The 24,301-nt window shown below is 47.0% G+C and overlaps 1 protein-coding gene across 3 annotated transcripts; it reads right to left on the bottom strand.

The window, feature by feature from the left end:
• Positions 1-2,916: 2,916 nt before the first annotated feature.
• Positions 2,917-22,217, bottom strand: LOC129384223 (uncharacterized). Of its 3 annotated transcripts, none has more exons than XM_055069447.2 (3): positions 22,093-22,215; positions 21,060-21,316; positions 2,917-3,200 (listed from the first exon to the last, which is right to left on the bottom strand). In XM_055069447.2, the coding sequence occupies exons 1-3, from the start codon at positions 22,102-22,104 to the stop codon at positions 3,083-3,085; spliced, it is 387 nt and encodes a 128-aa protein (XP_054925422.1). In that variant the 5' UTR covers positions 22,105-22,215; the 3' UTR covers positions 2,917-3,082. The 3 variants fall into 3 exon arrangements, with proteins under 3 accessions (XP_054925422.1, XP_054925423.1, XP_054925421.1); XM_055069448.2 differs by lacking the exon at positions 2,917-3,200 and adding an exon at positions 11,930-12,163 and having other exon boundaries at positions 22,093-22,217; XM_055069446.1 differs by lacking the exon at positions 2,917-3,200 and adding an exon at positions 19,476-19,714 and having other exon boundaries at positions 22,093-22,192.
• Between the last annotated feature and the right edge of the window lie 2,084 nt (positions 22,218-24,301).

Below are 24,301 nucleotides of genomic sequence, written 5' to 3'. Positions count from 1 at the left end.
TAACGCAGAAAACACGCAGTTATACTCAGTGGTTGCATTATTTCGCGAAGCCCCTTGTCTGAAGTATCCTCTGTACACACACGCATCCGGAATACAGAGCCAGAAAAATTTTACTAGCGATAGCAAGTTATACGTAGGGCTTACACGGGTTTAGGCTACCTTGCCTGAAGCCTCTCGTGTGTTTTATGCGTAGCAGACAACCAAAAGTATAAGAAAGAATTAAGGCGATAAAAGACGCTGTGGTGTGTACAAAACTCTCAGGGGCAAAAGCCGTCGTTCGCCTAGGTGCACCCTTCATGCACCACAATAGCGACGCTGCTGAAAAGACGGAATCTCCACCAAGGCATGAAGCCACTGCGGCCTGCTGGTGCAGGTTTGTCGACGCGTACCCAAAGGGGCTATTGATGAGCAAGAGCACGTACGTCAGCTATACATCATGTGCGAGAGGCAACTAAACTCGCTATTACAACTCCTTTCAGTCGCAGTTGTGGGCCAAGAGCTCTTATTAAAGTTCACATATTTCTCTGACTCATAGCTTCGTTACCCTTACAAAAAGAAATTCGATCGAGCTGATGAAGCAAATTCGAACCTCACAGAGGGATCCCCGCAGTTAACTCTATACCCACCCGAGTCAGCGACGCAGCTTCTGAAATTCCTTCCCGGCCGTCGTTGCTGGTGCGTGGTCTAGGCAGGACAAATGCCTCATTTCCGCAGAAGCGAGCTGGTTCAGCAATCTGAGTCGATCACTTTTCGGTAGATCGCAAGCGCTCGGCTCCTTTGAACTTGTTTTCCCAGCAAGAAGTGTCGATAGTTCGCAGAAATGGCCATGTTTTTCCTGTGGTGTGAGCCGTGTATCTCTCAGAATTTTGAACAGAGGTAATTCTAATACATGGGCTTGTGGAGCGCGAAAGTAAGGGTGAGCGACACGTAAACTGTGCAGCTGATCACTGCAGCCTACGCCCCACTACCTCTTTATTTCCTTCGTTGTTTCTCATGTGAGCGCCCCCTGGCATCGTAAGAGATGCAGGTGCTACAGGCTCTTTGACATGCAGGAAATGTTGCTATTCACCGTGTTCACATTGACGTTAAACAAACCTGACATTTGAAGTAATTTTCGCCTTTAGGAACATAAAACAACTGGAGTCTTTCGTCTTGGTGGCGTTCGGTTATTCAATCGCCATCTGACTCAATTTGATATTTATTCTTGCGTTGACGAGACCTGGAAATTGCCGTCCTTTTGTTTTTGGATGGCCGCTACTGGAACGCTCATTCCGGACTCAGCGATGAACGCTTGTATGTGTAACAGTGCAAACTGTCAACTTCTTTCTTCTTTCTCCTCTTTCGACCTCGTTTCGCCTTTCCGCGGTGCACGATAACGCACCGGGCTCAGCCTGGTTAACCTCCCTGTCTTTCCCTTACGAATTCTCTCTCTTGTATCGATTTGTATGGTCGAAGACGATGCAAGTGAACTGAAAACTGTCATCCCACTGCTTATCAAAACGTAACCTTTAGTCAACCCTAGCAGCCAATGTTGCTTCATGCTTTCTTAAGGTGATTAGCGTTCCTAGAGTACTTCGCGTACTTTTCGGGAGCTAACTGTCTATGTTTCGAACCACTTTTCCGCCAGCCTGTGTAGCTCGGTAGTCCATGGTCGAATGGATAGCGCATCGGACTACTGTGCTGAGGGAAGAGGGTTTGAAACCAATTGATGGACCAACTTGGGTCTCTGAGTTTGCAGCACTGGGTGTGTCCGGCTCTTCAATGAACCTCTTTCATACCCACCTGGGCCACTGGGTGTCTGGCACTAAGTATGTGCTGCTGTTTAATTAAACTATTTGATGCTAACTTGAATCACTAGGTATGTCTCACTTGGTATCTGCCTCTCTCCAGCAAACGTCTTTGACGCCAACTTGTGTTGATGGCCCTGTGCCACTGCTTATGTGCTGCTCTTCAATGACAGAAACTGAGAGAGGCTTAAAGGAGAGGTGCCTCGACCTGGCCCCACTAATTCCGGGACAACAAACATCGGTTTAAATATTCCGGTGCTCGGTCCAATGGAACCCACCCAACGCGCGAAATTCGCGGCGGCACAGCTAGATGGCGCCACCGCGAAAGAGAGTTCCGGCTGCATGCACGTTTCAGCGCTTACAATCCACTGCCTCGCTACATCGCTTCAGTGCTATCTGCATTAAGGTCGATAATCATCGTGAGATGGGTTCTGACGAAATCTTTAAAGGTATATGTAGGCATCTGGGAAAATGAATTTCTCATTTTCATCAAATGTGACGTGAACTATTACGAGCGGAAATTTTCAGCCTTATCGACGAGACATACGGTGGAAGTTTCAAGCGCAATGAAGCATAAAGAAAAGCAAGTGGACATACACAGACGCTCAATGAGTGTTCACTTGCTTTGTCTGTGTGTTCTAGGTTGCTCTTGAACAGTGGAATTATTCTTTTTACGTACAAGAAAAAATATTTTAAAAATATCTTTGGCATGAAAGTTCTGCTCACTTATGATTATGTTGGAGTACGTCGATGTAGTCATAAGTCATATATATTCATATGGTCATAGCATTAGCTTCAGATGGGGCTGCTTGCTTTCAGGAAGCTGCCCATTCTTGGGTCAGAAAGAGTGTGGTCACTTCGGCCTACATAGCACGTGTTTTACGTTCTTGTGCTCCAATCAGGAGTGCACAATTTTCAAGGAAACCCTTGGATATTGGTGATCGAGTTAGTCATTCAGTGCTTAGCTTATGTATTGCATCACGGCAGGCGTCGTTTAACAAACTTTCATCTTCGGTACTTCACTAATCGAACATGGCACTAAAACGCAGGTCATTTCATTGTAGTGTCGTTTGCCAGTAGATGAGCTAGTAATCAACGTCTCAGCTCAAAATAATAGGGGTTGGGCACCTTTTTTGAAACAGAAACACTTATGTTTATTAACAGCAGTAACAATATATGGACCAATACAATATATCAAAACATATATATGTGGATAACAATATATGGATCCAGGATGGTTGATCAATCAATTGGCCGTATGTAATTCATGTGGTGGATCCCGCGGTGTGGCATGCTCAGAGGACGTAGGTCTTGGTGCGCTCGGCGACGTAACCCGGGCGGCTGTGATGCACGTAGGTGCGGGATCCGGTCAGCACTGGGGCGTGGTGGTAGTCGGTCTGCTGGTAGGGCAGGCTGCTCGGGTGGAAAAGGACGACATGGTTATTTACCACAGAGCGTCAGACCCCATCAGAAGAAACACGAAAGTGATTTGAGACTCGCTATAAGCTCATTTGAGGCGTGCGTTCGGTGAATGTCGCACTGTGATGGCATCGACAGCATCGATAAGTTTAGAGGTTTTGTTATTCCCGCCGTCGCTGTGGTCAGGCATATCGCAATGAAGCAGTTACCAAAGGAAAAAAAGAATAGACACACGACGCATAACTAGCTCCACATTCTGTGATCCCACATCGGATCACACATTCAATATGATGATATTTGTTTTGGTTTGATGTGCATCCAATGCGTTTTTAAGTGAGCGAGAGAGATGCAAAAGAGAGAAAGGCAGGGAGGTTTACCACAATTACCGCCTCCGGTTTGCTACACTGCACTAGGGGAAGGTAAAGGGGAAATGAAGAGGGAAAAAAGGAAGGGGACAAAAAGAAAGGTAAAAGAAGGACGGGATCATTACATTATTTCTAATAGGCCACTTCCACGTACAAAGGTCAACAAAGCCTTGACCGACTTTCGGTGCGACGACAGTTCACATTTCCACCGTCTCAATGGCCCGGATGTGCATAGGGACTCGGCGAATCCTGCTTAACTAACCATCGGTTAAAGAATGTTATAAATTATTTTGACTAGTAATTTGTCTGACAAACCTTTTAAGGCGCTGCTTTTTATTTACCTCGAACAAATATTAGTAGGCTGCATATTAGCTCAGGAAAGGAAGAAGCATGCGAACCGCTTTTTTACAACCAGCGTAGGTACTTCACCGTGTCAAGTTGTGGCTAAAAAATTGAAATCCGGTCCACTAGTAATGTTTCGCGCTGAGAACTGGGAACAATTCACGAAAGCCACGTATATGCTTAGTCCGACATCGAGTTAGGGCAAGAGAGGAGTGCTAGGAAACGTATTTTTGCCCACACCATTCTCGATATCGCCAACTGTTGGTAATACGTGGTGCAGCAATGCACACAAAAAGCAAGGGTTATATATATTGTCGCAAGGTTATATATATATATATATATATATATATATGGTTATATATATATATATAAGGGTTATATATATATATATTACAATATATATATATATATGTATATATATGTATGTATATACTACTCACCCAGTGAGTGGGTCGTGGTGGACCACAGTGGACTTTGGCTGAAGCACCTTGCTCTGCTCTACGGCGTATCCGTACTCGTGGTGTGGAACGTGCACCAGCTCCTTGTGGTGGGCCACCACGGGAGCTCTGACCGCAGACTGGTAGACCACGGGCTGGTGGACCACGGGCACGGCAGCCGGGACACCGTAGGTGAAGACGGCGGCGCAGTTGGCTCCGGCCACCAGGAGGCAAGCGACGATTAGGGTCTGGGATTTCAAGAGGAATAGATGCAAGGTGCAGGGAGCTAAAACTAAAAACTAAAACACTAAAACTAAAGAAATAGAAAACAAAAAAAACCAACAAGATCTAAACTAAAAACGTTCACGCAAGCTTATAAGAGGCTGCTGGGACCGAAGACCTCCCAGCCTGCATCTGAGGCGGCGGCACCCACCCCCTGACCTGCGTGTCGAGGGGTGGGTAGATCACCTTATCCGTTGGACAATAAAGCTTATTCTACCTATCTATCACACCTGCGTAAGCTCTAAGCAGTAAAGAATTCTTGCGCCTTTAAAGGTGCTAGCCTACCGCGTGCCTAACGCCCCATACTCTTAAGGCTATCAGAAGTTTACGCGATAGCGAGCTTGAACTAAACCTTTGATGCGAGAAGCTGTGTTCCAACACTGCAGTAATTCTGAACAGCCAGTGCACACCTGAATATCTTGCACGATAGCTGGGCAGAATTAGCTATTGAACTTCATTTCATGCAGGTTTCGTGTAATCTTTCGCCGCTATCGTCATGCTTAATTTACAGAAAATGTCGCCAGAAAAAAAGAAAACGTAATTTGTAGCAATCAGCGATTATCCTTGAGCCAATATGTGCGTGGTTGATTTGTACGTCTCTTTTTCTCTATTGAGCCAGCTACTAGCCACATAGGCTATTGGCCTAACTATATTTTTGTGCATTCTTTGAAATGTTTAAATAAAGCTCACTTTTGATTGATTGATTGATAATTCACCTGTAGGGTGAGGGTGTTAGCCGTCAGGGGGGAACAACCATCACTGGTAAAGGTGCGAAATGTTCTACTGTTGTATAACAAGTACAGGAATCGCAAGTCATCGGGGAGTCAAGATGTACTTTTTAGAAATCGGGTAGTAGTGTGAGAAACCCTGACTTTCTATTTAAATGAGCGTAAATGAGAACGCGTAGGCACAAGACACGTATAGGCGACTTATGAAATATAAGAAAATGGGCACATCGTTGTGTACTTACGGAGGTGTTCATGATGTATCACTAGGGAGTTAGCCCCAAAGGAACAGCTGTTTATGGCGGTTTGAAAGACGATTGTGTCTGGCGGTGGTGAGACTGGCTGCTTTTATACCCGAAGATGATCCGCCGCTAGCCTCTATTCTTTTTCTTTTTTCTTTAACAGGCTCACATGGTGCAGCAGGAAATGTTGCGCTAGAAACGACAGGTGAACATTCTAGTAAACAGCTTAGCATTTCGCCTGCTCCGTACATCTAAAAAAAGGATTTGAAACCCGAGATAAACTATGCAAGCACGACCTTCCTGCCCGTGCTTCGTTTCGAACGATTCGAAGATATTAACTGCCTTTTTTAATTTTCATTAGCACGGGAGATTCTCTTCTCGCTGCTAAACGCTTTTTTTATGCCGTTCTCAGCGAGGACCCAGATTGGAGGATATGATTCCGACAGTGAAAGGCTTGCAATACTCGAGACAAGAGAAAGTTTAACGATGTGTGCGGCTTGCTGCAGTAACATCGAGCGAGGCGTGTTGACTCTGGGTGATTAGCCATTCTGGTATTCGTTTTTACGAGGGTGACATGTATCTCTCAATCACGCGCTGCACGTATAGAGATTAGTCACCAAACAGGTGTGCGTATCTGCTTGCGTGTTTGAGTCTGTGCGTGTGTTTCGTTACGTGCGTGAGAGTAAGTGTGCATGCGTACGTGTTTGTGAGTGCAAAGCTGAGAGAGGCCATGTACAGGAAAGAGAGAAAGAGAAAGAGTGTTTGGGTGCGTCCCTGTTTGCGTGAATGCCTATCTAGGCGATCCAGCCGTTTACATCTACAATTGTCAGACTGTATACTACATTGCGTTATGCAACGTGCAAGCTTACTTTGGAGGGACTACGGGCCTGGGTTCTTTGATTCTTATTATTTATACAGATGCCCGAGGCGCATTCACGCCGTTACCGTTGGCGCCGTCGTGCTGTCCTGCTATCGACGGCGCGCGAAGGCCACGCGTTAGAAGGCCTGCGCAGACGCGCTGTGTTTGGGTGCAAAACCGATGAATCCCAGTGGGCTGACTCATTGTTACGCTACAATCAGTCGGTTCTGCCTGAGCCGGGACGGCGAGCTGGATTCTGCTGCCCGGTACCGCCGCTGCGCGCGCTCATGTCGCTGCTGGGTAGCTGTGCGTGTGTGCTACAGCGTGCCGAAGTCGAGTTTGACGGTAATCCGTATGTCCGGCAGGATCTTTTGTAAAAAAGTCAAAATTAAAGGTCGACCACACACGCACACGCAAAAAAAGGCTGTTTCGTTTGGTGTACGACAGCGATTGCACGATGGTGAACAAGGCTCCCGTGCGGGAGCCCGAGCCTCTCTCCTATATAATTTTTTTTCGAGGTAGGCGTCCACTTTCAGTTACTGACCACTAATAGCGTGGTGCACACAATGGTCTGAGTTGAACGGACAGCAAACGACGAGCTCAATGTATGCGATCACTTTTTTTTTTACAAACGTCGGCCGACGCTTTTTGTCATGTAATCTCGCCCACCTATACGACGCCCTACGCTCCTCATTACGCTGGCATTCTCAGACGCCTTTCTTCCCTTCCCTGCCAGTTATCCTTTACTTCTCCGTCAGGGGGCTGTGTATGTATGTGCTAACCGCTTTCCCGCCTACCTGTGTAACTGGGTAGTCCGCGGTCAATGGGTAGGGCATCGGGCTACAGAACTTGGTCACTGTGTGGCAATGTGTAGATACTTGACTCTCTTTAACGAATATCTCCCACGCGGACATGGGCAATTGTAGATGCGGGACCTGGGGGGTTACTGCTGTTCAAAGAAACTCCATAGAGAAACAAATTCAACAAGAATAGACACTCCCATAGAGCTCAGCGGCCGAATCGACTGTAGCCCACCCAAGCGGCTGATGTGAACAAGGCTTCCGGTTTCGGGCGCGCGCAGTTTGGACGCCGGTTAATGCGTGTCACGACGGCTGTGCTGATCGGCGCGGTATTTGTTTTAATGCGAAAGCATTATATGGCCCATTGCACGAAAGCCCGTCGGCGTCGGTGGGACCCAAAGACGGTACCAAAATGGCAGACGGCGCAAGAGTTCTCAAGCCTACGCGGGCACTGGCGTACCACGCTTCTCGTCTCGGAGTTCCACGCGTGGACTTCTCGGCAGCGCCGCCAGATGTCGCAGCGCGTCCAGAAAGAAACGCGAGACAGGAGCCCGGTAGTCGCATGACGCGTTTGTCAGCGTTCGCACGCACCGGGCGCACCACGCATTTCGGAGGCCACGCGCAGGCTTTGCGGCGGTGGCACTAGATGGCAGCATCTGTTCTTAGGGAAGCCCGCTGCATTTAGCGCCTCATACATAACTCAATTCGGCGGTGTCAATACGTTGTCGCTAGATTGATTCAGTGCTAACGCAGCACCGTCGGTGGCCGATGCCGTCGCCCGCGCGCTCACTTTCCGGGCATCACCTTCGTCCCCCACCGATCCAGACCCCGAACCCAATCCCGCCTGTACTTTCAAAGAGATCGTTCAGCTCTAGCGATCTGGCAATGCCATCTATCCCAAGCCCCGCAAGGGCCTCACAAAGGCGGAGGAGCGCATTCTCCTTCGCCTTTATACCAAAACTTTACTGTGCCCGGCAGCCTTAAGATGCTTTGACCTCGCTTGCACGGGGAAGAGGCAGCACTGTGGGGAAATGTCCTCAGACATTTTCCACATGGTGTGGGCATGTCAAAGAAGCCCAAATCTAACGCCCCTACCCAACCCTTTCCGGGAGGACTGGGAGGTAGCCCTGCTCGGCTGCTCTGACCTGACGGCCCAACGGGCCTTGGTCGAGCGGGCCCGGGCGGCGGCCGAAGCCAATGGGCTCCCCTAAGGGGGAGCTCACCTTGGGTTGGTGCAAAACTTATGTAAATAAATGTTTTTCAGACAGACAGACATGCAGTCATCGTGAGAAGGGTTCTGCCCCAATTTTTAAAGTCAGTCAAATCTACCTTAAGAAAAATTGAGAAAAGCGCGAAACCTTGTTATCGGAACAAACTGCAACGCTATCGAGTCTATTATATGATATGATTTACATTTCAGCTAGGGTAACTTTGCAACAGTAAGTAATTAAAGATTATGCAGAAAATTTTACCAATATTGGAATGTTAACTTAGGATTTGGGTCATTTCGAATCGAAACATTGCATTTGGCGTGCTTTTGGTCCGAAAACCTTTGTTGAAGATAACGTTGATAAACGATCACATGTGATTTCGGTATAAAGTTCATTAGAACATTGGCACTTAGCGGCACTAGTGCTGTGCTTCGTAAACACTCGAAAGTGTATTCTGGAAAGTGTAAGCAGCCTTCTTTGTATTCTATCACAAGGTTCTTTTCTTGAGCACCACTGAAGGCAGTGACAAAATAAGCAATACAACTTGCAATGAGACTGTCATACTGGCTCAGTCACATTGTTTCGATATTTCTCTCGTATTGGCTGGGTTGATTTGGCTCATTTTGACGCGTACACCGACCGGATCTGGCTCATTTTCAGATCGATATAAGATCCGAGCCCACGCTTCATTTTCGTTATTTGACTCATATCGTGGTGACACTTTTTCTAGAGGAAAGTTGCCCAGTTTTTCTTGTCACTACAGCTCTGTTTGGCGTGGTTCTGGTTTGTGAATTCGGTTGATTAAAAAAGAAGCACCAGATCCAACGAGGAAGAATCTATAGATAGATTGCACTTGACGCCATGGGCGCAGCTTTTCGCCGTGCTGGACAACAAACATGGGACCCAGGGTGACGTCAATCCAAGCCAATATAAATAGATAGCTTGCCAGGGATTTCACGGTGCGGAGCTTTTCGCCGTGCTGGGTCACAAACATGGCGTCTAGGATGACGTCAGGGCAAGCCATCCATGTACAGCGAAGCTTTGTGTGCGTGCACAAAGAGTCGAAACACGAGCTTGTGTTCATTTAACCTTCACACAATGTGACGCCGAAGGCTTTATTCAGGCATTGTAGAAAGGCTAATGCAATGGCGCTGCCACTGCGGCGCCATTGCCTTTGTCGATGAGGCGGATGCGCGGAGGCGAGCACCATCTGGTGGTGGTGCAAGGAACCCGGCAGAGCGCGCGTCCTCCGCTGTGATTGGTTGGCTCATTCGGCTAGAGTACGGCCACGCAGCATCCACAGTCAGAAAACCCGGCAAGGTTCGCAAAGGAAAGCTTTGCTTTGAAACACCCATAAGTTCTCAGAAGATGCGCAATCACGAAAAATGTTACTCGCGACAGCAAGGTAAACCTGCGTTCGTAGGGTTTCGTGTCATCTTGTTTGAAGCCTCTTGTGTGTGCTATGTCTCATCACGCCCTATAAAAAATAAAAACACGCTAACGTGCGCACAAGAAGTCTCGGAGGCAACAGCCATCGTTCGCCAAGTGCATGCTACATGTCACCGTAGTACCATATGCATGCGGCTTCCTGGTGCAAGTTCGTCAACGTCGGCTTAAAATGGCGATTGATCAGCAAGAGCACCTACGTCAGTAGCACCATCTGCGCGAGAGACCTGAATGCAAGTCCTTTCGTTCAGAGTTTCTCGCGAAGGGCCCTCATTTTAGTCGAAATCATTTTCACCGATCACGGGACGTATTCTTCCACGATAATTTTCGGCGACAGCCTCGGCGATCCTATCGCCGTCAGGCGCGCGCTGATTGGCTGGTTGAGCAAAATAGGATAACGCAGTACTCAATCAGCCAATCAGCTCATTCGATTTTGCTCGACCAGCCAATTAGCGCGCGCCTCGTGGCCAAGGCGTGGCCGAGGCGACAGTAGCTGCCGAATTGGATCATCGCAGAATACCTCCCCATAACACCACAGGCCGTACAAACAGACGTGAAATGGAGTGGCACGAAGCTTCGAACGTCACCACGTAATCCCCCGGATAACTCCCTTCCTGCTGAAAGTCAGCCAGGCTGCTTCATAAGTTCCGTCGCAGCCGTCTTTTTGCGCGTGGTCTAAGCAGGATAAACACCGCACTTCCACGGAAGCGAGCCGGTTCCGTAATCTGGGTCGATCGCTTTTCGGTACATCGCAACCACTCGGCTCCTTTCAAGTGGTTTCCAGAGCACCACGCATCGAATGTTCGCAGAATTGGCCGTTTTCTTTTTTTTCCCTATAAGTCGTGTATCTCTCGGGATTTTGGTAAAAAAGATTAAATACGCGGCCTCTTTGACACTTAGGAAATGTTGCTATTCGTGTTTACATTGACGTAAGACGAAATAGAGATTTGTAGTAATTTTTTGTCTGTAAAGATAATAAAGAGGATGTCCGCTCGTCGGCATTACATTTGTTTCAATCGCCATCAGTCTAAAAAAACCGATTTGATATTTATTGTTCCATTGATGAGAGCAGGCAATTCTCGGGTTTATATTTTCGGGCGGCCTGTACTGAAACGTTTACTTTACGGATCCGTAACTCTCGTCGAGGTTAACGGCAGCAATCACTCCAAAATGGCCAACGCTGCAGTCAGCGTAACGACCAATGCTGATTCGTGCTTTTTTTCTCGAAATAAATTGAGTCGTCGACCAAAATTATTTTCTGGAAATCTAACGTGAAGTTTTAAGAGTCCATAGGTTCGACCTTGTCGGTGAGACATGATGAACAACGTTAAATCGCAATAAAGCACACGGTTAAGCAAATTGGAGACACATAGGCGCTTTATATATGTCTATTGATTTCGTTCATGTCCTCTATACTATGTATAAACTTTCAGCGCTTTCTAGCTTTATTTTTGTTGTTGCTTAAAACGAGTCCAATTTTCAGAATTTCTTTGGTACGAAAGACTGTACTATACAGTATGAAAACTTCAGCGCAATGCATGTTTCACTCTGTCCTGTATTCTTTGTCTAAGCACCGGTAGTGCGGAATTTGAATTATGCATCACGATCCGGGCCAAGTTTCTACCCTACAGAGCTTACACTCGTCTAGGGACTATATTCGTGTATGTCTAGACGTTCAGTATAGGGCTGCTTGCTTTGTGATTCATTCTTTGTCCAGAAACAGTGTGGTCACCTTGGCGCCACACAACACGTATATAGCGCTTTTGTAATCCCAGTCACGAGGGCGCAACTTTCGGAGAACTCTAGGATATCGGTGACAGAGCCAGTCAACTGGCGCTTGGCTCGATGTCGTGTGTCAGCGTGTATTAGCTAAGTCTTCAATCTTCGATTCTTCACAAGCAAAATAGTTTATCGAAACGCTAGTGACTTACGGTTAGTGTCGTTCTTATGTCGTATGCGTCAGCAGTCAAATTCCTCGCACGGAAGAATAAGTGGGAGACACTTGTTTCGAGGACGAAGCATCTGCATTTATAACGGTGACAACAACACAACGATACGAATCCTGGATGGTTTGCCAATTGGCTGGACGTATACAGTTCGGTTGTGGTATCTTGGGGCATAGGTGCAAGCTCAGATGACGTAGGTCTTGGTGCGTTCGGCGACGTAACCTGGGCGGCTGTGGTGGACGTAGGTGCGGGATCCGGTCAGCACTGGGGCATGGTGGTAGTCGGTCTGCTGGTAGGGCAGGCTGCTCGGGAGGAAGAATACGAGAAGCTAATTTGCCGCGCAGCATAAAATCTCGCCCGAACAAACACGAAAATAACGTCGCGGTGACGAATCTTACTTGAAACGCGTGTTCTGTGGATGTTTCCCGTCGTATTGCATAAACGTTGCTGGCATTTCAAGTTCGATGGGGTCGTTATTCGTGCATACACTGTTTTCTGCCGTACCACGAAGATGCAGCTCCGAAACGAGTAGATCATAATCGAATGACACCTAAGTACCTCCGCATTCAGTAATTGCATATGATGGCAAGGGGTCATACATTCTGTAACGTTGTATAGGCTTATTTAATGTGATTGCTATGGGTTGCTATAAAATAGGGTTTCCATCATCACAGTGTCCCGCATAAGTCTGACGCAAAAGAGCATGTTTAACTGAGGATTATTTGGATAATGGCATTATTATTTTCAATGGCGATATGGCTCACAAAAATGTCTAGAAGCTGCCTCTGATCATCCCCATACAAGCATCCATAGACTGTATGTTGCTGCAGGAAACGGAAAACGGATGCAAACATTTTTGTTCCAGTCAGCTTGAGTACTTAACCGTGTCACTTGGTTGGCAAAGTTCGAACACGGGTACGCTAGCAACGCTTCGTTCTGAGAGTAGTTATTAATTCACAAAAAAGCAGCATGTGCTAGACTTCCGACATACAGTTAGGACAGGTTGGAGCTTCTACGTAACGTATCTTCCGCAACGCTGTCCACATCGCGTGCCTTCGACATCGCGCGGGGCCGACATCTCGCCAGAAACGAAGGTCGACATGGGCACTTGGCCTGCTCACCCGGTCAGTGGGTCGAGATGGACCACGGTTGACTTTGGCTGGACTACCTTGTCCTGCTCGACGGCGTATCCGTACTCGTGGTGTGGAACGTGCACCAGCTCCTTGTGGTGGGCCACCACGGGAGCCCTGACCGCGGTCTGGTACACCACGGGCTGGTGGACCACGGGCACGGCAGCCGGGACACCGTAGGTGAAGAAGGCGGCACAGTTGGCTCCGGCTACCAAAAGGCAGGCGACGACCAGGGTCTGGGATGCGAAGAGGAATAGTTGGCATATCGCGGGGAGCTGGCGTATATATATATATATATATATATATATATATATATATATATATATATATATATATATATATATATATATATATATATATATATATATATATATATATATATATATATATAAACACACAAGCTTAACACGCCTACGCGTAAGCACTTATATGTATAATAAGAAGTGGAAGTTGGCTCATTGGAGTGTAAGCATATATCTGTTCCGAAATAAAGCAACAGTGGGCGAGGTTAAGGTTTTCACTTTCTATGTAAATTATCGGATAATAGAAGACTACGCACAAGGCACGAATAGGGCACTTACGGATTATAAGAAAAGAAGCACATCGATGTGTACTTACTAAGGTGTTCATGGTGGTGTTTCACTAGTAAATTAGCCCGAAAGGGGAACGGCGGGTTCTGGCAGATTTAGAGAGGGTTGTGTCCGGTGCTAGTGAGACGGGCTGCTTTTATACCTGAAGGTGGTATCAAGTTATCCTCTATTTTTCTTCTTTTTCAAAAGCTCGACGTGTTGCAGCGGCATACGAGCCGCGAAAAAAGACCGATAAATCCTCTCGTAAACAGCTCTGCATTTCGCCTCCACTGTATACCTAAAAGGAATTGAAAAGCGAGAGATAAAACTATGCGGGCGTGGTGCCTCCCGCCGATGTTTCTCTTCAAACGATTTGAAGATCTTTAAAAGCTTCTCTTGCCTTTGATCGCACAAGAACGCTTTTTCTTGTCGCCCCTTGCTAAACACCATTTTTCCTCGTGCCATCCTCAGCGAGATTCAAGATCCGGGGATTTGATGCCGACAGCGAAAGCTAACGATTCTCGATAGGGGAGAAAGTTCAACGACGAACGGTTTGCTGCAGTAACGTTGAGCGAGGAGTGTTGATTCTGGGTATTTAGCTATTCCGGTTTCGTTTCACGGGGTTGGCACGCGTCTATCATCCTCGTGCTGCATGCATATCACCGAACAGGTGTGTTTGTGTGTCCTCCTACGCGAAAGCGTGTCTACGTTTGTGAAAGCGAGTGTGTGTGTTTTTCTTTTGTGCGGGTGTGCACGGACGAGCTTGTGTGTGCGTATGTGCGTGAATGAGTGTTTGTGCGTATGTAGCAAAGAGACACTATGTATTGAAAGAGTGTGGGTGATCTGGACCGCCGGACTTTATTGAGGTGATTCGCCCGTTCACGTCTGCAACTGCCCGATTGCAGTGTTTAATGAACCAACCAGTTTACTTGGGAGGGCTCCCAGGCCTAGCATTTGCCTGTTTCTTTTTTTTTTCAATATCCTTCTGTCTCTCACCTATCGCATCCCCTTGCCCCTCCCCCAGCACAGGGTAGCCAACCGGATATAATCTCTGGTTAACCTCCCTGTCTTTCTCTTGCCTTTCTCTCTCTCTCTTTTCAATAGCAATTATACGAGCTGTCCCAAGAAATTTGTCCAAAAATATTAAAGAATGTGTAAGTGCCACGTAGCTGGACAGAACCAAGTTAATGTTGCATACTGTATTGACCTCTAATAAAGACGAGGACAGGGGAAGTGAACGCAAAACAACGACACTTTCAATTGATTTATTCACGCAACACGTAGCAATATATAGGCAAATATAACATGCGCAGAACACAGCAACAAGACCACTCATTAGCCTATAGCGTAGCTTAATGCTTAATGCTAACAGCTTAATGGAAGTATCAATACCACAATGTTAGCTTTTCTTTCTGATATGATATTCCTCCATCAGTTCGCGTGCAGTCTGGTCCTGGCTTCTCCACAGAATCTTTATCTCTTTGAAATCCAGAATCAACAAAGGGGCTGACAGATGGAATAGCACACTGTGGTATAAAGGTTATAAACAGGGATAAGGTGCCCCAGAAAGGCTTGTGGTTCACAGGGTCATGCATTGCAGTGCGTCCCAGGCGAGTGCGCCAATTCACCTTTCGTTAACTTTTGTTCATGTTCCCTGGCTCGATCATGTAAGACTTGCCACACGCCAGGGGAATTTCATACACAACTCCTACATTGCATTTGTCATACGGCTTGGCATGATTCTTGCCATAACCTTGCCTTCTTTTAGGATCACCGGAGGTGCAACTGATGAAGGCATATCATTTTGGAAAGAAAGGCCAGGACTGAGTTAGGGATACCTCCATTAGGCTGTTTCAATCGGAGATAGATTGTTTTGATAAGTGGTTGACCCGCTAGGCTGATGAGCGGCGTTGTTGCAGCATTCTGCGCATGTTATATTTGTCTGTATATTGCCACGTGTTGCCCTGAATAAATCAGTTGAAAGTTACCGCCCGTGTTGTCGCTTTGTGCTCTCTTCCCCTGTCCTCGTCTTTATTAGCGCTAAATATGATATGCCGTAAACACCAACTGCGCCAAACTAAAGTTATTCTCAAGGTAATGTTATTTTCCGTTGCTTGGAGCAAGTCAGAATACCTTTTCCTTGTATATCGCGTAATTACATATATAGTCAATATTATTTAATAAACTGCTCAAGTAGTATGTTCAGAGCAAGAACGTCATTGAGAAAATTGTAGACCACCTTTGCTCAGTATGTACTTGTCTTCTTTACATGTGTTGTGGCGCAGTTGTGCCTGTCTAATGTTTCGCGTGGCGTTTGTTTTTTTGTCGCTATAGGCACTGCTCCTGTGTTCTCGAGCAGACGCTCCATGAGGGTCGTGATAGTGATCTACACGGGGCAATGTCGCTCAATTCTTCAACAAGTGTAATCGCGAGAAGTCTGAATAAACGGTTCAACGAAATCTTCCGTCTCCGTTTGTTGAGACGTAACGAATGCAGCAATCCTGAAATGTTCTCGATCCAGCTTCCGGTTGCTCGATACGTGTTACATAAATGTTTTTTTTTTTTGCAAGCATGAAAGAAAACCCGCGGAATACAAACGATTGCCGCTCGACTATCCCAACTGTAGAGTGTGTGAAGGCGTTGAGAGACTCGCGCCTTCGAACAGAAGAACAGCACGCGTACGTTTTCAAATATTTCTATTTAGCTTTCATTAAAACATTCAATTACATAAATTTAAATAAACAGGATAAAACCGGCTGAACCGTTATTTTTCTTTTAAAGCCGGAACCGAACCGGAACAAAGAATGTTTTGGCTCAACGTTTTGGTTTGTCTACCTAGGTTTTTTTAGCAGATCGAGCATGTTCAGTAATTGTGGTTGAGAAATCATACCCTTTTGCCAGCTCGGCTCATATCTATAATAATAATAATAATAATAATAATAATAATAATAATAATAATAATAATAATAATAATAATAATAATAATAATAATAATAATAATAATAATAATAAATGACTAGATATTGTGTAGTGAATCGGCATTTGGGATATGGGAAGCCCTAATGTGGAGGACTTTGCACCGAAGGCGGATTGAATTGCGGCTCATGATATGTGAACGGGCCACATAATCTCAGTGAACGGGCGCGTTTTCGTAGTCCATCTCCCATTAAGCCTGAGGCTCGTCGCCTGAGGGACTTGGAATCTAACCGTCGACCTCGCATTCAACAGCCGAACGTAGTAGTCAGTGATCGCGAGCGTACCAGCGACCGTACCAGCGTACCAGTCGTACCAGCGATTCGCAAGCGTCCAGCCCGCGATTTCAACGCAACGTCGTTTTACTACAGTTCCACGTCGCATTTTTTTCGATGGCAGTTCGATCATGTGGTATTGCCTCCTTCATTATTTGTTCCTTGTTCCTTCTTTAGTCGGGTATTGTAGATACTGGTTCGTGAGGCATTTTGTCTGAAACGTCTTGTGCGTCGTATGTCTAAGCACATGAAAAACACGCAGTTATACTTTATGTTTGCACTCGTTCGCAAAGACACTTTTTCTGAAACGTCTTCTGCGTCATGTGTGCCAACGAGATGCGCAATCACGTAACGTTTGACTAGCGATGGCGAGTTACACTAAGTGTTTGCAGCGATTCGCTTCATATTGTCTGAAGCGTCTTGTGTGCCCTGTGTCTTATCACGCGAGAAAGCAGATTAAGGCGATAAAAGACGCCAAGGGCAGCACAGAAATCTCGAAGTGAACAGCCTTTGTTCGCCTATAGAGTACGCTGCATGGCGTCGCAATACCGCGCCGCAGCAAGTACTCAGACTTCGGTAAGGTACGTAGAGGCTGCGGCATGCTGGCGCAGTTCGTGCGCCCGAAGTGGCGAAAGAGGAGCAAGAGCACGTAGTATGGCGGCCGCGCCTTGTGAAAGATGTAAAAATATTTTTATTTCGATGGCAATTATATGTACACTCCAGGCGCATTTGCGCTCTCGTAGCGGACTTCGCCGTCGGCGCCGCCGTTGTGTTCCCTATAAGTGAAAGTGCGATAACATCGTGGCGACGTGTCATATGCTGTGGGCGCGAGTGCAAGCGTGGGAGGGGGATCCGAGGATGGTGGCGCAACCTCGAGTGCGCAAGGGAGGAAGGAAGGCGGGAAGGAAGTGCGCCGTCTTCCGTCGCGCGCAAGGCGCCGGTGGCGTGGGCGAGGGGGTGTTGCACTCCGGCGGCGGCTGCGTATGGTGCGGCTGAGCGCGGCCGCGCGGGCCCTATCTTGAAAGCGATCTGGGATGAGTACAGAGTCTAGGCGCGCGGAGGACTGATAGCTTCGTGTGCGCACTGTTGTCGCCGCCTAGTTCGCGTTGAAGCGAGAGGCAAGCACGAAGGTCAACCGGCTCGCAGCTGCCATCGCTCTTCCTCAGGCCAGCATTTTGACAGTCAGTGTCCGCGATCACCGAGCAAGATGCGTTCGCGTTTGCCTCCCCGCATGTCACATCGTGCTTGTTAATTTAGTTAGTAAGCGAATGTTTACACGTTTATGCGGCTGATAAAATAAAGCTACCATGACTTTGTATAGTTGACTAATAATTCGCTATCGCAATCGATGCTTCGCCTTTCGAGCGAAAGTGCAACTTTTATTCACGCATAGCACCACGGGCCCTTATGAGCAGAAATGAAATCGAGTGGTATCAAGCCCAATTAGAGAGAGAGAGAGAGAGAGAGAGGAAGGAAAGAAGAAAGGCATGGTGAGAGTTCGCGCATGCGTGCGGATGGCACCACTAAGTCAAAGGCGTTCACACAGGCCAGTCGCTCTCAAGAAACACAAAAAATGACTTTGAAAGCTCTCATAATTGGTGAGCCCATTGGTGTAAAGAAAAAAAACGAAGCTGGTAGTATCAGGTGGGCAGCGTTTCCGGCGTGATTTGTTCGCCATGTTTGCGAATCGTAGCGAAAGAAAGGCAAATTTTCGTCAATGAACATCTGAAAACCGGATGGTGTTTTTACAATCGCGTAAACTCTTTCTTCCTCCGGTGATTTTCTCCACCAATACTGGAATCGCAGCATGAGCATTAAAGCTAGTGATTAAAGAGTTAACTCATTTTATTTAACTAACTGTTGGACTGCGGTGGCTGTTCGAGCATCTTGCGTCCATCACTCTGAAGGGACGAACAGTGTATAAAGCATTCTCACAGCAGACAAATATTATTTTAAAGAAATGTTTCTATAATGATTGATCATCGGGTATAAAATAAAAAAGACAGCCTTGGGCTTGATGGCGTAAAAAGGTTTACAAACACTCCAAATCTCAAATTCTCTCATCCATGAGACCATGCATTTGTCATGGCTAATATTTAGTGGTCTTGACTGGAGCATTCAATTCAGTTCTGTAACACTCGTCGGAAATCAGGAGGCCAAACTAAGACTACCACCCCCATTATTTATCGAAAGGCGATGCTGCAGTCAATGACGATGTCTAAATCCATATGCCAAAAAAAAAAAAATTCTTGCAATGCTACCTAAGAAATAGTTTATAGGAGTCAAATTTGTGAGCCTGTTTAGATGAAATTTATTCTTGATTTGTTGGCGGTCTTGCAGCAAGCCTCTCGGCTATTTTCTGTTCCGCTTGCTTTGAGAGAGCTATTCATCTTTGGGGAGAACCGATGTAGCGACTTTGGGGCAACAAAACACTCGCACACAACACGTGATCAACATCCTCGACTTCTAGTCACAAGTGCCATTAAGAAAATTCCGGGACATCGGTAACGGAAACAGCCCGTCGATGTTCGACTCTATCGTGCCACAGCAAGCGTTACATCAGTGGATTTTACTTTAGCGAAAGAACATCGACAGGCAGGTCATTTCGCGACAGTGTCGGTGCTCAGTGGCATGTTGCTCCGCGCAAAATATTGAGTACTGGGCAGATTAAGGATAAATCATCTGTATTTATTAACAGCAACAACACAACAGTACGAATACAGGGTGGTTGGTCAACTATCTGGCCGCACGCAGTTTGGGTGCGGTGTCATGGGACATAGGGGCTTGTTCAGATGACGTAGGTCTTGGTGCGCTCGGCGACGTAACCCGGGCGGCTGTGGTGCACGTAACTGCGGGATCCGGTCAGCACTGGGGCGTGGTGGTAGTCGGTCTGCTGGTAGGGCAGGCTGCTCGGGAGGAAGAAGACGAGATGGTAATGTGCCGTGCAGCATAGAATCTCGCCAGCGCAACCATAAAATGACGTGATCGTCGCCAAGCTTATCTGGCACTTGCGTTCCGTGCGTGCTTGCACTGTCATCGCATCAACATTACCGACACCACAAGCTTGTAACCGCCGTTATTTTATCAATCGCTGTTCACAGTCGTACTATGATGAAGCAGTTTCCAAGTGAAAGACGAAAACAAGAAACATTCATGTGTCTCCATGTTCAAGAGTTCCACGTGACCTCATGACATTATACATTTCATGCGGCCGTGTGGGTTTATATTATGTGGATTCTATTGGGCCTTTGAGCCACCTCAATGAGAATGACTAAGTCTCGTCCGCTTCACACTGTGTTGGACAATGAGATACATTACTTTACAAATAACGAAGAGTCTTAAAAAAGCACCGCTTCTTTTCGTCCTGGAACAAACGTTGGTATTCTGTATGTTACGGGAGACAAGGAAGGTGCATGACGTTTTTTTCCCATATCAGTATGAACGCATTACTTGGTTGCATGGTTGCCAAATTTTGAATTCTTGTCTACTAGGCATGTCTTACGTGGACACGGGGTGTTATGTCATAAAGATCAAACGCGCGGCACAGCTCACGTCAAGTGAGAACAGCTTATTGCTGTTACAAGCTGAGCGTAATGGCAGGGGTTCATGTTACGAAAAGCTGCGCGTACAACGCACGGTCAGAAGCGCAAGCACAATGACCACGCAAACACAATGAATACAATGCCATGCGCAGAATGCTTTCTTCTTCCTTCCTCCGTTTTTGCCACTGGGCTAACTTTCTATTCGGCGTTTGTGCTGTGCTCGTTCCGCTCGTGTCCGTGGTTTGTACGGTCGTCCTCTGTGTGTGTGTATTCCCTCCTTCTCCGGCGTTGTATTCGCGCCTTTTACATCTGATCAGACTCAGCCAACACGTACAAATATCCAAATAAAGTCGTCCACAGTTCTTTCTCAGGGCTGCTGAATTAGGAAAGAGTAATAAAACAGCAGTTGTTAGGTTCAAGGTGCCAGGCTGAAAGCTGTGTCGCCCGGTGGGGTAGTTCTGGCTTGCGCTGGTCAGGAGCGATTTGTATCTCAAACCGACCAGCAAATTACAGACGTCGAATCGCTTAGCCTCCTACAGCGCCCGGATTCAGCGATCTCTAAACAGAGGTCAGGACGCCTGTAAGCCTACATTTTCACACCACGTATTTTTTTTTTGTGCAACTCTGCGTACATCTCAGACTGTTGGTTCATACGCGGTGCAGAAATCTCTGCAGAATGCCATTGGAGATACGCATTTAGCCTGCTCACCCGGTGAGGGGGTCGTGGTGGAGGACGGTGGACTTTGGTTGGACCACCTTGCTCTGCTCGATCGCGTAGCCGTACTCATGGTGGGGCACATGCACCAACTCCTTGTGGTGCGCCACCACGGGGGCCCTGACCGCGGCCTGGTACACCACGGGCTGGACCAAGGGCTGGTGGACAACTGGATAGGTGGCTGGAACGCCGTAGCTGTAGATGGCGCCGCAGTGGGCTCCGGCCACCAAGAGGCAGGCGACGATCAGCGTCTGCGGAAAGATGGGAGTTGTTGAGCGATGTCCAATTTACTCGATTACTGCTATAAAACCCCAAAAGCGGGAATTATGACTACTTTAACAGCCGGTTCTCAAGGTGTGTCCAAAGTCGTGAAAAAAAGCGAAAGCTTCCAAGAGTCAACCCCCCCCCCCCCCCCTCACCCCCTTCGATTGAACTATCGAGAACAAAGCACAAGAATTTGCAATCACGAGCCCAAAGTAGCATAGCATTGACGCCAAACTGAATTGTGTTTAACGGAGGAGATTCTTAGCACACATTCGTACATGCGGTTTGTATGCACGGGTCACAAGTAATTGTTGCTTGAAAATGAATTGGCTGTTGCCTTTCATATTTGCCGTAGGTGTGCCTCCATAAAAGTTTCGGATTTGTTGATCTTCAGAGCTTATTGCTTAATTATTGCCTAGTGAGGACTACGTTATGAAAAGGTGGTGTCTAGAACGGCAGTCCTTTTTTTTCATGCTGAATTGACTTTAGAAACATGAAACTTAGCAGAGTGGTGTCTACTTACGAAGGTTTTCATGATGCTTGGCAAATGAAGTTGCCTGAAGGGTGGCTGTTGCCTTTTATATTTACCGTAGATGCACCTCCATAAAAGTTTCGGATTTGTTGATCTTCAGAGCTTATTGCTTAATTATTGCCTAGTGAGGACTACGTTATGAAAAGGTGGTGTCTAGAATGGCAGTGCTTTTTTTTTTCATGCTGAACTGACTTTAGAAACATGAAACTTAGCAGAGTGGTGTCTACTTACGAAAGTTTTCATGATGCTTGGCAAGTGAAGTGGCCTGAAGGGAGTTGCTGTTATTGCTGCTGGCTTATTAGCAGAGAAGTGCGTGTTCTGCGATGAAACGGGCTGCTTTTATACGCCACGAAGAATCCGCCTCCTTGATTCGCTGATCCGTTTTGAGCCTAAGCAAATAAGCTATCAGCGGGAGGGTCAGCACCCCGTTCGTAAACAACGGAGCGTTTCACCTCGCCTCCCCTAGGAGGGCTGGCGTACTTTTTCCACGGAGACCTTGTCTTGGTTTAACATTCTTCGCGCATTCTTTCTGCTTTTTCTTTCCTGCTTTGAAAAGCGTCGTTGCCTCCTTTACTACTTTTTTTAAAAATTCTCATTCCGTACCGGGACCAGGGCGAGATAGGTATAGCGTAGTGTGTTCTAGACACGGAAAGCTCGCTTAGTGCGAATAGTAGGAGAAAAAAAAAATATGCTTAACGTCGAACGATTGGGAGGGCAAGTGTACACAGCGGGGTGTGGTGTGTTTGGTTATTGGTCATTCAGAGGGGCGAAATATGTCTGAAGAACGCATTGCGCCTTTATCTCTCAATCTTTCCAGGTGTGTACTTCGTGTTGAAATCGTCGGTTATGGGAGGTAGCTGCTAGGTCTTGGCGTTCGCGGAGGAGGCTTATCGACTTGCAGGGATCGTCTCGCGGTGTTTTGCGTCTAAAATTGCGTCAAAGGCGCGCTTATTTCGATAGTCGTGGGATTGTGAAAGAAACAGGATGCAAAGAAATTGTTTGGAATGGAAGCTTTTTTTTTGCACGACGGTTTCCTTTTATACTTCGTTATTCGCACATTTGTAACGGCGGTTCATGCAGGATCTGTAGTCGGGTACAACGCGCGAGGAACGTTTATGTTGTTAATAATATGAACAAGAATAAATTGTTTGCACCTGAAGTAAGGAGGATGGTGACGGCGTTCTCAGATAATGACACAAACCCACTTTATATGATAAACCAAGAAATGGGTGGTAGCATAAAAAACGTATAAAGGAAAAAAAATACAAAGAAATTTGATGTTACTAGAGAACATATTAGGGAGCATAGAACGTCGACTCGCATTATTGAAAAGCCCGCCCTGACAAGGCATCGGGCTCAACACTGCATATCCAGGCGAAGCAAAGTGGTATGCGGCCTTAAAAAATAAATTATGGAGTTTTACGTGCCAAAACCACCATCTGAATATGAGCCACACCATAATGGGGAACTCCTGTAATTTGGACCACCTGACGTTCTTTAACGTGCACCTAAATCTGAGTGCACGGGTGTTTTCGCATTGCACCCCATGGAAATGTGGGCGCCGTGGCCGGGATATGATTCCGCCACCTTGCCCTTAGCAGCCCAACACCATAGCCGCTAAGCAACCACGGCAGGTGGAATGCGGCCTTACGGTGGACCGAAGACAGTGTTTTCAAGATGCGGGCAAGCACGTGTTAATAAGCGGCACTTTGCTCCTTCGGCACCCAACATTTGGCGGGCAGTACTCGCTGCTCACCCTGAGGAAGTGTGTCCGAGAAAACGAAGGAATTGGACACGCAGCCTTTTGGCACGCCCAGTGACAGGCCGCATGTTGGCCCTGTGGGCGAAGTTGGGCGCGATGTTACACCGTTGTCCCAACGCTTGTCCGGTCCGTGTACCAATGGCCTCCAACCCCCTGTACTAGTTTCGGTAGACGCGGTTTCTGAGGCAGGGCGCCGCAAAGTGCATCCTGAACCACGAAAGGCGGAAAGCTCCGGGAAAATTTCGACCACCTACGGGGCTTTCTATAGCGCTCGTCGAAAGCACTCTAGACGAGCCTTCTTTTTTTTTTGCAGTCCGCATTTTCGACAGAATGAGGTCAACCGTGGCTGATAAACGAACCCGCAACCTTGTGTTCAGCAGTAACATGTCGTAGCCAGTGAATCACTACGGCGATCGAGTCGCCACGTTGAGGTGAAGTAAGCGCCGCCACGAGGTATACTCCTTGGTAAACGTACATGAGGCAGTTTTTCTGAAATCGTTTTATTGGAACATTGTATGGAAAGACGCAGGGGAATAATGGCCTCAAAGCCTGCGAAAGGTGTTAATGATATCTCAGGGTCCACTGCATCTCAGACCAGGAGGATGACGCACATAATGAAATTCTCGTACATTTCACGCTTATTGAACTCTTCTGAAGGCGGCGCTCAGAATGGATCAT

This window comes from Dermacentor andersoni, chromosome 8, assembly GCF_023375885.2.
Source record: "Dermacentor andersoni chromosome 8, qqDerAnde1_hic_scaffold, whole genome shotgun sequence".
In the NCBI taxonomy this organism is placed as follows: Eukaryota; Metazoa; Arthropoda; class Arachnida; order Ixodida; family Ixodidae; genus Dermacentor; species Dermacentor andersoni.
Note: the sequence above shows the minus strand (reverse complement) of the source record. Positions and strands in the feature narration are given on the sequence as shown.

What these genes read in the sequence shown, in the direction of transcription:
- LOC129384223 (XM_055069448.2), bottom strand. An exon ending in CACCACGACCCCCTCACCGG is followed by an intron (nt 12,164 to 21,059) that starts GTGAGCAGGCTA and finishes CCTCCCGAGCAG; the next exon opens with CCTGCCCTACCAGCAGACCG.